General features: G+C 42.8%; 1 protein-coding gene across 1 annotated transcript in view; it reads right to left on the bottom strand.

Moving 5' to 3' along the window:
* Positions 1-16,429, bottom strand: part of LOC106565912 (astrotactin-2) — a 448,985-nt gene that overhangs the window by 162,612 nt on the left and 269,944 nt on the right. Inside the window, exons 12-13 of the mRNA XM_014133602.2 lie at positions 1,054-1,220; positions 127-315 (exon numbers count right to left, since the gene is read on the bottom strand). Of these exons, the coding sequence (XP_013989077.2) occupies positions 127-315; positions 1,054-1,220 (356 nt within the window). The remainder of the gene's footprint in view (positions 1-126; positions 316-1,053; positions 1,221-16,429) is intronic.

The following is a 16,429-nucleotide window of genomic DNA, read 5'->3' as shown; positions in this document are numbered from 1 at the left end:
CCAAAAAGCGACAAGCCAAAGCCAGATGTCACAAAGTGATATGGCTTGGATAACATCCCCTGTGAAGGTACCACAGGTACACAACAGTAATATGGATGACATATCCTCCTCTGGGGGAGAACTTACCGGAAGGTCATCTGGAAGACCTGTCCCAGGTTGACTTGCTGGCTCTTGTTGTTGTAGCCATGCAGCATCTCCCCAAACAGGGTGTCATTGAAACGAATGTCCTGCCTCTGGCACTTTGGCCCCTCACAGTTCTCTGTCTGGAGGAGACAGGAGCGACCGTCGGCCCCCAGCTTGTACTCCTGCACACACCTGGGTTGGGGAGTGTGGTTTATGTGTAACAAGCACATAATGCAGAGGCAGAGATATTAGTATTATGGACTCTACTCACGCACACACAAAATATCCTAATTTCCCAGTAGAGAACCGGTACCGAGCTCAAAGAACTAACAGATTGCAGAAGTATGTATTGTTAGCTGTCTAATATTTCAAATGAAAGCCATTGTGTAAGCACATCAAACATTTAAACCCAGACTTGTCTGCGTTAAAGGAAGACTGTGGTTGGATTTGCACATTAAGCGTTGTCTACTTCAGAAATGGCTGTGATCCACAAAGCACACATTTACTTAATGCTAATGAAACGAACATAGACACACTGGCAGACTCGTGAAGTAGCCTACAGTAGAATTCCATATCAACGTTCTATACTGTAGACCATTCATAAACTGCCAGTTAAGAGGTGAACATGAGAATCAATCTCACAGTTCACATGTATAAATGAGGATCACTCTCACAGTTGTTTCTAACAGTATTTTTTGCCCATCCATTTCAGTGAAAGGCTATAGCTGTCTTTCTACCATCTTAGAGTTCAATAGCAGCTGATTTAGACAACCTATTGCAAAGAGCTGCTCTTATGCTCTATTTGTGTTATCAACAATGGCCTAATTCTCACCCAGAACATATTGTTGGACCCAGGTTGCCCAGGAAAGAAGACATTTTAAAGGGGCTTCTTCCCTGATGCTGTATGTGTCCTGCCACTGGCTGACTCACCCACAGAACATGAGGATGTTGCTGGAGCTGGGGTTGTCTGGTAGGGGCACCAGCTGTTGGAGACACAGCTGCTCACAGCCCCCATTGAAGCCGTCCGTGCAGTCCGTGCCCTTTGAGTAGTCATAGCAACCCGAGCCATCCTTCATCGGCCGAAGCCCGTCGGGACACTGGAGGGGCAAGAGAGATGCACAGGAGAGGGAGAGAAACAGAGAGAGAGGGAGAGAGAAAGAGAGGGAGAGAGAGAGAAACAGAGAGAGGGAGAGAGGGAGAGGGAGAGAGGGAGAGAGGGAGAGGGAGAGAGCGCGAGAGAGAGCGAGAGAGCGCGAGAGAGAGAGCAAGAGAGCGCGAGAGAGAGAGCGAGAGAGAGAGCGAGAGAGAGCGAGAGAGAGAGAGAGAGAGAGAGAGGTCAACATACACTGTAAATATAAAAGTATGTGAACACCCCTTCAAATTAGTGGATTCTGCTATTTCAGCAACACCCTTTGCTGACAGGTGTATAAAATTGAGGACACCGCCATACAATCTCCATAGACAAACATAGACAGTAGAATGGCCTTACTGAAGAGCTCAGTGACTTTGAACGTGGCATCGTCATAGGATGCCACCTTTCCAACAAGTCAGTTCGTCACATTTCTGCACTGATAGAGCTGCCCTGGTCAACTGTAAGTGCTGTTATTGTGAAGTGGAAATGTCTAGGAGCAACAATGGCTCAGCCGCGAAATGGTAGTCAACACAAGCTCACAGAACGGGACCCCAAGTGCTGAAGCGCGTAGCGTGTAAAAATTGTCTGTCCTCAGTTGCAATACTCACTTCCGAGTTCCAAACTGCCTCTGGAAGCGTCGCCAGCACAATATCTGCTCATCGGTAGAAATGGGTTTCCATGGCTGAGCAGCCACACACAAGCTTAAGATCACCATGAGCAATGCCAAGCATCGGCTGGAGTGGTGTAAAGCTCGCCGCCATTGGACTCTGGAGCAGTGGAAATGCGTTCTCTGTAGTGATGAATCACGCTTCACCATCTGGCAGTCCCACAGACAAATCTGGGTTTGGCGGATGCCAGATAAATGCTACCTGCCCCAATGAATAGTGCCAACTGTAAAGTTTGGTGGAGGAGGACTAATGTTCTGGGGCTGTTTTTCATGGTTCGGGCCCCTTAGTTCCAGTGAAGGGAAATCTTAACGCTTGCACAGAGCCCTGACCTCAACCCCATCAAACACCTTTGGGATCAATTGGAATGCCGACTGCGAGCCAGGCCTAATCGCCCAACATCAGTGCCCGACCTCACTAATGCTCATGGCTGAATGGAAGCAAGTCCCTGCAGAAATGTTCCAACATCTAGTGGAAAGCCTTCCCAGAAGAGTGGAGGCTATTATAGCAGCAGAGAAGGGACCAACACCATATTAATGCCCATGATTTTGGAATAAGATGTTCGACAAGCAGGTGTCCACATACTTTTGGTCATGTAGTGTATTTATTCAGATCAGGACCCAGCAATTACCAGGAGACAGACAGCGAGATGGTCTGCTTTAATTAACAAAAATTAGGAAAGTGATGAAGAACTCCATCTCCCAGGGTTCCCCTCAAGAGTCAGTGGGGATTTGATGAAGTGTTGATTGGCTAATCAGGGAAAGCAATCAGAACAGAGCTCTCCAAATTAATCTCAACCACATGGATAAACTGCAAGTCAATTATAGAGACTCTCACTTGGATAAGGAATATTGCATACAGCACAAGAGTGCAGCATAAGTGCATACACCACTTCAAAATACCATTCAAATCAGCAAATGGTAGTACTTAGATATAATCCCCCAAAATTGGCCTGATAAAAAGTGACTTATTTAAAATGACTTGAGGCCTATATGGTGTGTGTTTACTCCAGATTAGTAGAGTGATTTGAAAGCTCTGCTAGAGCAGAGCAGAGTTTAGGGAGTTAGTACTGTGATAACCTGACAGTGCTGCTATCACACAGCGGTACTACCAGACAGTCTCTGACATTTTAGTAATTAGATGACTGCACAATCCAACTGCTGACAAGCTTTCAGAAGTAGGTTTGTCCTAAATGTAGCAGTCATTTCTTGCATGTTTTAACCCACTGCCAATTGCACCTGTTTAGTGTAGGCCTACATTCATGGTGTGATTACACAACAAAAAGGGACAGAACAATAGGTTGTCTGCTATTTTATGTGATTTTGACAGGACCACCATCGTTTTATGTAATCCAAAACCAAATCTGATGCAACACCTACTGTACACACTCACAAATAAAACCCCTTTTCAAATCTTAAAAAACACACTGAATATGCATGGACATTTGTATTAGTGCATGCAAACACCCCAAATACCTCTTATTTGATGAAAATCTAAACAACCCAGTAATATCTCTGCTCTGCGATTGTAGTGGCGGATGTTATTGTTGTTGGGACATATCTGGGGTTTATCTTATTTGGATGATGGGCAGCCATAATAACAGCAGAGTGATGTTGATGTCAAACATAATACCAGCTGACAGATAATTCGATCCTGATGGATGGCTAGATGTCTGGGAGGCCAGAGTGGAGTGTCACCCCTGGGAATTGTGGGATAGCATTCAGAGTGTGACATCACCCTTTCACTGACATCTCATGGCTGCTAAGTGGCCGAAAGACTGAACATGGGAGGAGATACCATAGGCCTAGGCTATATGGCCAGCTCTGATAAAAAGAGGCATTTTACATATTGTATGATTTCAGTATAGAGTAGTGTAGAGTTTAATATAGAGCCTTAAAATGACATGTATCTCATTGAAATTGGTCAATTTCAGGGAGTGAGATATTTTTGAACTACCTATTTCAGGAAGTGTGCTTAATCTTTCTCAAAGCCCCTTTTATGTCGAAAGCCTTGTGATGATTGCTCACAGCTATCTGCAATAAGGCCATGCTAAAGAGACATTTAGTGTAGCAGTATAACTGTATTGCAGATAAAGTAGCTATGGTGTGTTCCTGTGATAAGAAGACTGTAGACTGATAAGATCCAAGGCTGATAAACACATCCTCCGGGTTTGTTGGAAAAGTGCACTGAATCCTGGTGTGCAAGGGCAATGAGTTCATACTGTATCAGGCTAACATTAACCCTGTGACATCACACACACACACCACAGTCCAATGCAGCTAAACCAATCAATACTGTACTGCTCCCATGGGTGTCTGTCATTCACAGTATCATTCTGGAACTTGACTGTTAGAACTTGTCGTTATGGCGTCTATACAGTAATATATTGCTCATAACATCATGCAGGCTTCTTCATCTTCTCATTGGCACATGGGTCTGATCAGAATCTATCATTTCCATGCCACCAGGATCTTATTATCTAGCCTGTTCCACGTCTCTTTCGTATCGTCTGAGATTCCCAAAGATTGGAAAGCTGCCGCGGTCATCCCCCTCTTCAAAGGGGGTGACACTCTAGACCCAAACTGCTACAGACCTATATCTACCCTACTCTGTCATTCTAAGGTCTTCGAAAGCCAAGTTAACAAACCGATTACCGACCATTTAGAATCCCACCGTACCTTCTCCGCTATGCAATCTGGTTTCAGAACTGGTCATGGGTGCACCTCAGCCACGCTCAAGGTCCTAAACGACATCATAACCGCCATCGATAAGAGACATTACTGTGCAGCCGTATTCATCGACCTGTCCAAGGCTTTCGACTCTGTCAATCACCACATTCTTATTGGCAGACTCGACAGCCTTGGTTTCTCAAATGATTGCCTCGCCTTGTTTACCAACTACTTCTCTGATAGAGTTCAGTGTGTCAAATCGTAGGGCCTGTTGTCCGGACCTTTGGCAGTCTCTATGGGTGTGCCACAGGGTTCAATTCTCGGGCCGACTCTCTTCTCTGTATACATCAATGATGTTGCTCTTGCTGCTGGTGATTCTCTGATCCACCTCTACGCAGACGACACCATTCTGTATACTTCTGGCCCCTCTTTGGACACTGTGTTAACTAACCTCCAGACGAGCTTCAATGCCATACAACTCTCCTTCCGTGGCCTCCCACTGCTCTTAAATGCAAGTAAAACTAAATGCATGCTATTCAATCGATCACTGCCTGCACCTGCTCGCCCGTCCAGCATCACTACTCTGGATGGCTCTGACTTAGAATACGTGGACAACTACAAATACCTAGGTGTCTGGTTAGACTGTAAACTCTCCTTCCAGACTCACATTAAGCATCTCCAATCCAAAATTAAATCTAGAATTGGCTTGCTGTAACGCAACAAAGCATCCTTCACTCATGCTGCCAAACATACCCTCGTAAAACTGACCATCCTACCGATCCTCGACTTCGGTGATGTCATCTATAAAATAGCCTCCAACACTCTACTCAACAAACTGGATGCAGTCTATCACAGTGCCATCCGTTTTGTCACCAAAGCCCCATACACTACCCACCATTGCGACCTGTACGCTCTCGTTGGTTGGCCCTCGTTTCATACTCGTTGCCAAACCCACTGGCTACAGGTTATCTACAAGTCTCTGCTAGGTAAAGCCCCACCTTATCTCAGCTCACTGGTCACCTTAGCAGCACCCACTCGTAGCACGTGCTCCAGCAGGTATATCTCACTGGTCACTCCAAAAGCCAATTCCTCCTTTGGTCGTCTTTCCTTCCAGATCTCTGCTGCCAATGACTAGAACGAACTGCAAAAATCTCTGAAGCTGGAGACTCATATCTCCCTCACTAGCTTTAAGCACCAGCTGTCAGAGCAGCTCACAGATCACTGCACCTGTACATAGCCCATCTGTAAACAGCCCATCTATCTACCTACCCATCCCCATACTGTATTTATTTATTTATTTATCTTGCTCCTTTGCACCCCAGTATCTCTACTTGCACATTCATCTTCTGCACATCTACCATTACAGTGTTTAATTACTATATTGTAATTACTTTGCCACCATGGCCTATTTATTGCCTTAACTTACCTCATTTGCACTCACTGTATATAGACTTTTTGTTGTCTTTTGTTCTACTGTATTATTGACTGTATGTTTTGTTTATTCCATGTGTAACTCTGTGTTGTTGTATGTGTCGAATTGCTATGCTTTATCTTGGCCAGGTCGCAGTTGCAAATGAGAACTTGTTCTCAACTAGCCTACCTGGTTAAATAAAGGTGAAAAATAAAAATAAAATAAAAAATAATAACAAAATTGCTCCTCACTAAGATCGAACAGCACCTCAACTTCACTACAGGTTCTATAGGGATACAATCAGACCTTATCTTACCACGGTTCCGTCCATAACATTCCTATAGAGGATTACACGCACCCGTGCACTGCTGCTCAGCTAATCGATACCGGGTCTCATCTGTGACTCCCGTGCACTGTATGGCGATGCAGAGTGGAGAAGGGGGGGGACAAGAAATGAAGCACTCAGATGGTGTAGAAAGAGATGGGTGAGGAGGAGGAGAAGTGTTGGAGGGGAGGATAGAAGAGGGTAGAGGGAGAGCTGACTCACTCACACTGGAGAGCCTTAGAAGTGCTGTTATACGAGCCTGTCAGGCTGCGATATTGATCAGCATTGGAGTATGGGCAATAGACACGGTGTCGATGAGGCAGATTAAGAAAACAAATAAAATGAGGCAGTTTAAGAAAACAAATAAAACATGGCAAAACAATTACCCAGCATTCCTAAACGGCAACAGTAAACGCCCAATGGCTGCTCCATAAATGACGGCACAGCGCTATATCCTGATCTATCATGAGGCCAAAGGGGATAAATATGGGAACTTAGAGAACACACACACACACGCCTCCGAGGCCCAATACACCACATCACGTGACTGTAAGCCATTCATTTTTTTCTAATCATCTTTCAACACCCCAAGTTTTAATCAGGCTCTGTGCAATTTACTAAGATCCTTTTTCTTAATGACTGGGGCCTAGGATGACAGACACATTAAAATGCTTTATTTTTTAAGTTACATCTTAGCACCCAGCATATGAAGTAATGGTCAGGAAGGTGATAGCTGTTGTTGACCCCCATATGTCACCATATACCATATGGTGAGAAAGGAGCTTGGTGGAAACACCAGGGAATTAGCAATGATAGGGCAAGATAGAGGAAATACAGGAGATAACTAGTGGGTTGATAATGAATGGCGATGTACTAGGATGTTTAAGTAACAGAAACCAGGTAGACTATACTTTGAGAACAATACAGGACACACACTTCTTTATTGTAAGGGTACTAACAGGGTGAATCATATTGTCTGATGATAGACATCAAAATGTGTATTTATTTGACAGCTTGATCAGATTTGGAGGTGAAAGAGATGTATGCCCATGGAAATCCATAGGAGAGTGCCAAGAGTGCCAAAAAACGGATGAGAAACGATCCCCTCAGAGGGACGTGAAGTCTCTTCCAGCTGTTTTGTTGTCTATTTTAATTTCTGCAATGCTTAATTTCATAGTGAAATGACACAGCTGTATTTAGCTAAGGAACGGTGTCTACCAAAGGCAGTGATGACTACAGGGATTTAGACTGTACTGTCTTGTTTTGGTATATTTCATCTCTTGGTGTCGTCAGGTTTCTCAAAAACTGCTAAGCCTTTTTCTGGAATTAAATATTCATTGGATTTGTCCACAACTGTCCATGTGTAATGCCAGATGGTCAAGTAGCAATGCCTCACACACACACACACACACACACACGCGCGCATGCTCACGCAGAAAGACACACGCGTGAACACACACCCGCAGAACAGAGAGCTATAGGACAAGAAGGGAGAAATTGTGGCTAGAGCTCAATTCAATAAAGGATGCTTTGTTATTCTCCCTCCATCTTCATCTAGTCCCAACAGATAGGAGATAATATCAGGGTTCTAAGTACAATAATGTTGCTCCCGCATTCATTAAACTATTAGAGGGGAATGAAATTGAAACAGCAATCTTTCGCAGGATATCTAACCCAGCACTGCTCTGCCAGTTGGGAATAAAGTCACTGGATTTAATACTTTTTCTATCGCTTTAATGTGCAGTCGGGCTGTGACTGAGCCAAATTGAATTGCTTCTCTTCTTTTTTTTTTACCCTGACACGATATTATCAGTGAACACATAAAACACAGCCCAGCAGGGGATGAAAGATCTGCCTTGACTCCTTGATTATACTGTGATTATGATATCAAACAAAAGCACTGATTCAATTGTCATTCTTACTGTGTGGCGACCCTTGATTAATCAATGTGTTTACATGCTATTGCGATGCATCCTTTTTTTATTTCAGGGATCAGGGAGGTTAAATGATGTGTGTGGCCTTCCTTTTTCAAAATACAGACATTCAGGATAATACAAAGTCCTGTGGTGATAATGCAGTATCTTATTTTATTAGAAATAGCTGGAAAATGTGTGTTTTTCGAGGACTACACTACTAAGCCAAGCAAAATAATAAGCATTTTGTTATGGCCGAAGGAGTCATGACCACTATACAGCACAATGATCGACTCTGACAATACACTTCAATGTGAAAAACTTTAAAAGTCGGCCTAAAGCCTTATCCCTGCCCTTTGAGCCCAGTGAGATCCATGACCTGAGTTAATATTAAGGACATCACCCAGAATAAAAATATGTTTGCCTTGGAGCATGAATTTGGGTGGAATTCGATCAAGGTTTGCAGGTTACCAAAAACTCTGGGTCAAAATACTAGTTATTTTTTGTTTCAAACACATTTTCTTGAATCAGGAGCAATGCTATTTTAAGACAGTGCGGGTTTGATGTAATTCCAGTGACATGGAGAGGACTTAATGTAAACACTTCACGCAGACTGTCTCTGTGGTGTGCCATGTGTGTCCCCTAAAGAGGGTTCCCCCCGTACTATAAATGACAAGGCTCGATCCCCCCGCTTAACCACCAGTGTGTGCGAAATGAGGTGTGAATTATGAAAAGGCATTTGCAGGAAATTATAACGCATTGAAATGTAGATTAATGAGCAGAGCTGTTCAGCGGGGCAGGAAAAGTTGTGATGTGCATCTTTCCAGAACGCAGGACCGTGGGGACAAGCAGTGATAAGGAGGATAAAGAAAAAGGCAGAGCTCATGGGGAGGGGTAAGAGGCAATGTTTTCCCCCAGACATCTCTTCAATATCATACTAAGTAGGGGCAACAGAACACAGTTTTTACTTCCTGCTCAGAACAAATGATTTAATTCTTGACTTTCAAAGTGTGCTCCACATTCTAATGGGGTGTTATATAATGGGGAAAGTGCTTAGCAATGCATAACTAGCGAACCAAGACTTGTCTATTATTTCCAAAAAATCATTTCAATTTGACAGCCTGAATAAAAGTATAAGATGGGTCTGAAATCAATCACGCATCAGTGCCATACTGTATCCCAAACAACATTCCCAAAGATGTCCCAAAGGGAAAAGTGAACAGAGTGATGTCATGATAAAATTATGCCATCTGCTCTTCCCTTGACTACACCCATTAAGAAGATGGACACTGTATCTGTAGCTACAATGAATGCAGCAGAACTAACTGAGCCTCTTAGCTCTCGGATGAATACTTCAGCTGTAACCGTTGAAGTTTTACCAACACAACCAGAGTTGACAGAGTCACATGAACTTCTCCCGGCAAGACTATTGAGCACATCAAGAGTGTGGAGGTGTGTGCACTTCTGCACAGATCAATGCGTGCTTCCTTGGGGCAAACCTTGCCAATTTAAAGGTTAGCTTAGTCTTTGACTGTGTCAGGGTTGGCACTCCACCGACTCACACCCCCAGGCAGGCTAGTTCTCATGCCTGTCTGTCAGAAGGGGAAAAATCTGCCTTAACTCAGCCTTAAACTGTGATAGAACAGCACAAAATTTACGGAGCATTATTCTATGGTGAGTTTATGTGCAATATCAGCTAAACATGTAGTAATGGAAATGCAGTTACAGTGATGGTTCCACATACTATTTGTATCTCTCAGATTATCTGTGCATTGAGTGAGCGGGGGGGGGGGCATTGATGCAGGACTATTCATTTCACACATATATTTGTGTAGGCCTGCTGTAGAGAACAAGCTGAGTCCCTTGCTCGCTTTACAAGCATATGCTTCCAGTAATCTTCCTATACACAGCAATTTAAACGAGAACCCCCATTTCCCTCGCTTACAGGAAAAAAAGGCAAAGAAAAAACATGAGCGGTGACTTCAAAACATAGACTTCATGGGGAATATATTTCCATAATGCTTCTGAGTTTGAGACAGGGTAAGGAAATTAGTCACTTAATGGAATTCAAGCCCAAGCGTGGCTGGCAACACCATTGTATGTCACTCCTTTTTGACATGGGGTGTTGTAAAGCAGACCTAAAAGAGTCAAAGAGAAAATACCACCACAACTCTGACCGCTGAGACATGCTGTGCGAGGGAAGTTTTTATCGTTGGCACATATTTGCATTAATCATGTAGGCACAGGCAGGGAGCTTTCGCCACCAGCTTTAATTCAGAATACCAATTAATAGACCATTTCCATTTCCTGGAAGTACAAATGAGTGGTGGGGTAACTAACAGCCTCCTAGCTGGAGATTTATGGCTCAAAGTCCAGACTCAGGATGGGAGGAAATTGAACAAGATGGCCGTGATACTTTCTATCTTTCCTCCTTCCCTCTCTTTTAAGTTTTGACATCACAGGTTGAACACAGCTCTCCAGGCCTTTGATATAGTTGTATCTGCATTTCAATGAGCTGTGAGGGACAGCATTACTCACATCAATGCTGGTGTCCATCCTCTTTGCAAATCAACACTGTGCTAGGGAGTTTGTTGGAAGTCAGTTTGAATGCTGACAGTGGAGGGAAGAGAGAGAGGGAGCAGAGTCTGTGGAAACTTTTAATAAGATTGCCCACTGGTCCAAACATATGCCCCGGGGCTCCATGTGGGGTAGTCTGGGAAACAATCTTATTAGTCCTGCTTCATTTATATTTCATTCACAGCGGACTCTGTCCTCACAGACAGACCAGGAAAAATAAACATTTAATTTGGGTCATTCCACCTCAAAAAGAACAAGAAAGAGGATTTTGACACCCACCATCTCAGATTATTCTGACATTTTTTTATATTGTTAGAAACAGATGAGACTAGCATTCCTGCAACATTATTTTGTTGAAATATAATTTGATCTAAGAGAAATTAAGGTAATTTATTGCACCCAAATTGGCCATTTTAGTATATAGGATTCACATAATATTCAATAAATATAGTACCTAATATCCAATTTGGACCAAACTCTTTTCTAACCATGAGTTAGTCCAAAGAAATTGTCAACAGCCACCCACACCACCCCAACACAACAACCAGTATATATAATTAGTTCTCTATGTCAGACAAGTAGTATGGATCTCTGGCTCGAAGTATTGTTTCATCCTATGTAATATATTCTCAGTGAATTTGGTGATGTTTTATTCCCCTGTTCAAATAAATGTGTAATTGAAGTTGTTAGGTTTATGTCCCAGCCTACATCCTGATACAACCAGGTTTGGACCATCTGGCAGTCTGATGGACGAGTCTGGGTTTAGTAGAAGCAAGGAGAACGCTACCTGCCCCAATGCATAGTGCCAACTGTAAAGTTTGGTGGAGGAGGTATAATGGTCTGGGGCTGTTTTTCATGGTTCGGGTTAAGACCCTTAGTTCGGGCTAGCCCCCTTAGTTCCAGTGAAGGAAAATCTTAAAGCTACAGCATACAATTACATTGTAGACAATTCTGTGCTTCCAACTTTGTGGCAACAGTTTGGGGAAGACCCTTTCCTGTTTCAGCATGACAATGCCTCTGTGCACAAAGCGAGGTCCATACAGAGATGGTTTGTCGAGATCAGTGTGGAAGAACTTGACTGGCCTGCACAGAGCCCTGACCTCAACCCCATCGAATACTTTTGGGATGAATTGGAAAGCCAACTGCGAGCCAGGCCTAATCGCCCAATATCAGCGCCCAACCTCACTAATATTCTTGTGGCTGAATGGAAGCAAGTTCTCGCAGCAATGTTACAACATCTAGCAGAAAGCCTTCCCAGAACAGTGGAGCTTGTTTAAGCAGCAAAGGGGCGGACCATGTCCATATTAATGCCCATGGTTTTAGAAATGACACAAAAATGAGAATTTTTCTGAACATGTAAAAAACAAAACTAAATTCACTGAGAATACATACATAACATGAATAAACATTACTCCAAGCTGCAGCTCAATACTAAACTCCTTTTTCAGGACCCTGTCTTTCAAAGATAATTAGAAAAATCCAAATAACTTCACAGATCTTCATTGTAAAGGGTTTAAACATTGTTTCCCATGCTTGTTCAATTAACCATAAACAATTAATGAACATGCCTTAGGCATGCAGCAAGGAGGCATGAGGACTGCAGATGTGGCCAGGGCAATAAATTGCAATGTCCGTACTGTGAGACGCCTAAGACAGCGCTACAGGGAGACAGGACAGAGAGCTGATCGTCCTCGCAGTGGCAGACCACGTGTACAACACCTGCACAGGATTGGTACATCCGAACATCACACCTGTGGGACAGGTACAGGATGGCAACAACAACTGCCCAAGTTACACCAGGAATGCACAATCCCTCCATCAGTGCTCAGACTGTCTGCAATAGGCTGAGAGAGGCTGGACTGAGGGCTTGTAGGTCAGTTGGAAGGCAGGTCCTCATCAGACATCACCGGCAACAACGTTGCCTATGGGCACAAACCCACCGTTGCTGGACCAGACAGGACTGGAAAAAAGTTCTCTTCACTGACGAGTCGCAGTTTTGTCTCACCAGGAGTGATGGTCGGATTCGCATTTATCGTTGAAGGAATGAGCATTACACCGAGGCCTGTAATCTGGAGCGGGATCGGTTTGGAGGTGGAGGGTCCGTCATGGTCTGGGGCGGTGTGTCACAGAATCATCGGACTGATCTTGTTGTCATTGCAGGCAATCTCAACGCTGTGCGTTACAAGGAAGACATCCTCCTCCCTCATGTGGTACCCTTCCTGCAGGCTCATCCTGACATGACCCTCCAGCATGACAATGCCACCAGCCATACCGCTCGTTCTGTGCGTGATTTCCTACAAGACAGGAATGTCAGTGTTCTGCCATGGCCAGCGAAGAGCCGGATCTCAATCCCATTGAGCACATCTGGGACCTGTTGGATCGGAGGGTGAGGGCTAGGGCCATTCCCCACAGAAATGTGCAGGAACTTGCAGGTGCCTTGGTGGAAGAGTGGGGTAACATTTCACAGCAAGAACTGGCAAATCTGGTGCAGTCCATGAGGAGGAGACGCACTGCAATACTTAATGCAGCTGGTGGCCACACCAGATACTGACTGTTACTTTTGATTTTGACCCCCCCTCCCCTTTGTTCAGGGACACATTATTCAATTTCTGTTAGTCACATATCTGGGGAACTTGTTCAGCTTATGTCTCAGTTGTTGAATCTTGTTGTGTTCTTACAAATATTTACACATGTTAAGTTTGCTGAAAATAAACGCAGTTGACAGTGAGCGGACGTTTCTTTTTTTGCTGAGTTTATTTGTCAGACATAGAGACCTGATACTGATACTGTTGGGGTGGGTTTGCCGGGGGTTTGGTTCAAATCTGATTTTAGGTTCTATATTTATTGGATATTATATAAATACACTTAAAAAAAATAAAAAAAATTGGGTGCAGTCAATTAGCTTAATTTCTCAGAGATCTAATTATATTTAGACAAAACAATGTTAAAGGAATGCTAATATTTTATGTTTCTAACTGCAGAAACAATTTCAGAACAATCTGAGATGGTGGGTGTCATGGCTTGCTGAAATGAAATGGAACGACCCATTTTTGTAATTTTAATCATCATCTCTCTATGCTATCAGAGTATATACCCTACTGGGGTATGGAGCATGATGATTATATGACGAAAATTGATTATTTATCAAATGCATACATAAACATTCACACACACACACACACACACACACACACACACACACACACACACACACACACACACACACACACACACACACACACACACACACACACACACACACACACACAGTTGCACGTTGATTGCATCATAACGCCCAAACTGGAGCGAAAAAAAATACATTGAAAGCGAAAAGCCTTGACAGAGATTTGTAGCCTTTCTTTGCTAAATTAAAAACATATAGTTATTGCTGGGAACACGTGGATTGTATAGCTCTTCTATTAATTGTTCTACCTAGTGATTGCATTTGATCACTGGTACCTTGTGTTGGTGCCAACAAAAAGCAGAAACCAAATAGCAGCCTACTTCCTAGAGAGTAGGAGGATAATTAGCTTCCAGCATGAGCAGCAGTTGAAACGGCCACCGTAACCTTTGAACAAATTGAGTTGTTATTTTTTAATCATCAAAATGACTGCCACCTTTTCAGCGCCTTAAAGGGCATGCTTAGAATCGATTTACAATTGAAGCTCAAACGGTTAGTTATCTTTTAAGGGGACCAATCAGCTTTGTTGGGGATAACAATCGTTAAATTATGTTTAAGATCTGTTGGTAATAAACAAGGATTTATTTCATTCATAATCTAAGACAGACAAGACCTTTAATTCCTATTAAAACACAACATGAATCTCTATCAAACTCATTGCTGTCCAAACGAAGACAGGAACATATTGAGTAGGACCAAGATGGCTCTGTTATAGAGCAGTTTAATATCAATCCATATATCACGATGAGGCACAATACAGGAGGCAATGTACAAGATTATGTGTGAATCGGTAAAGTTATCACTCACTTTGGAGGAATAAACTGCAGTTCTCAAAAACCAATACACTCCTATAAACATGAATAAAGAAAAGTCAAACAGTTTGACAACAACATGCTACCTTTTCATGTATAGCAATAGCAACCAAGTTGACTCTAACTGATGCTTTAAAAAGTGCACTCGGCAATGGGCAGAGAGGCATTGGGATCACATAGCCAACTTGCTTGAATATGGACTGAATCATTTAATTAACAAGCTAGCAACAAATTAGCGAGGTGGAACAGCGGCCATTCAGCAACGTTCCAAATGAGATCTGAATTATGCAAGGAAATTAATTAGAATTTCACATATGGGAACCAGATTCATCCTTATCAACCCAAAGCTAGAACTCACTTTATTGCACCTCAGTCGATAGTCTGTTAATTAATACGCTTTTAGTCTATCGCTTGTTCTCTTTTATTTCATAATATATTTCAGATGTACTGCAGGAATACTTGATAATTATCCTTGGAGTGCAGGGAAATATACACCAGACAAGATTAGCTTTTCCCATTACTCTGATACAGTATATGTTAATTCCTTGAAATGAAGGCATATTGGATTCAATTGGCATGGCAACAGTTTCTCTCATGTCTGCAGTTCGCTTTTGTGTGATAAGAATATAGGCTACACTAAATGCACAACTCAAAAAAGTCACACTTCTGACAGTGAACTGAAACCATAACAAAACATTGGGTTGTGTCATGACACTAAAAGTGCAATGCAATCAAACATGCTGGTTATTGGACATTTTAGCTATTTCCTCTCTCTGAGGAGTCAGGTTGACACCAGTGTGTTGTGTCATATACAAGGTTTTCGATAAACCATGTGGGTCTTAATGGGGCAGTCAGTAATCGTATCAAAACAGAACCAGTGATATGTCAAGACAGTGCTTTGAGGAAATGAAAGCATGTCAATAAATAAAGAGCAAAGAACATGGAAACCTATGAGGCCTCGTTACATTACAGTGCTAATGGTGCATAGCTGCTGTGGGTTTAGTAAACTGAAATATCATGGCCACTGGAGAAATACTTAAGGAGACGGTCCCGTGTGGCTCAGTTGGTAGAGCAACGTTGTGTGTTTGATTCCCACAGGGGATCAGTACGGAAAAAAGTGTGAAAATGTATCCACTCACTACTGACTGTATCCACTCACCACTAAGTCGCTCTGGATAAGAGTGTCTGCTAAATAAAAATGTACAAATGTAGAAAATCACAATCATTTGTCATCAGACAATATTATGTATACTGAGCACCATTGAAAAACAACTTGATGTATTGTAGACAAAGCACTCTAAGGCTATTGAAGGAACCAAAGCCGGAAAGTCAGAAATAGAGAGTTGCGCATTGGTAAGTGATTTTTAAGCAAAATATTGATAACCGTTTGCTTGGCATGAATGTTACTTGCAAATATAAAGAGACCAGGGAAAGATCCATAATACTTTAACAGGCATTGTTATAATTCTCTTTTAGACATAAATATGGCTTGTTGCAGGGTATTTGAATCATCGACAGCAGCAGTCGCAGAAATGTAAGACCATTTAGACGATGGCATTGAGTTCTAGCGTGGTTCATTATGTTAAATGAAACAGGCTCATCTGATCTCAACGTCCTCTTC

This window comes from Salmo salar, chromosome ssa01 (genome assembly GCF_905237065.1).
Source record: "Salmo salar chromosome ssa01, Ssal_v3.1, whole genome shotgun sequence".
NCBI lineage: Eukaryota > Metazoa > Chordata > Actinopteri > Salmoniformes > Salmonidae > Salmo > Salmo salar.
The sequence above is the reverse complement of the archived record's forward strand: the minus strand, read 5'-3'. Positions and strand labels throughout refer to the sequence as shown.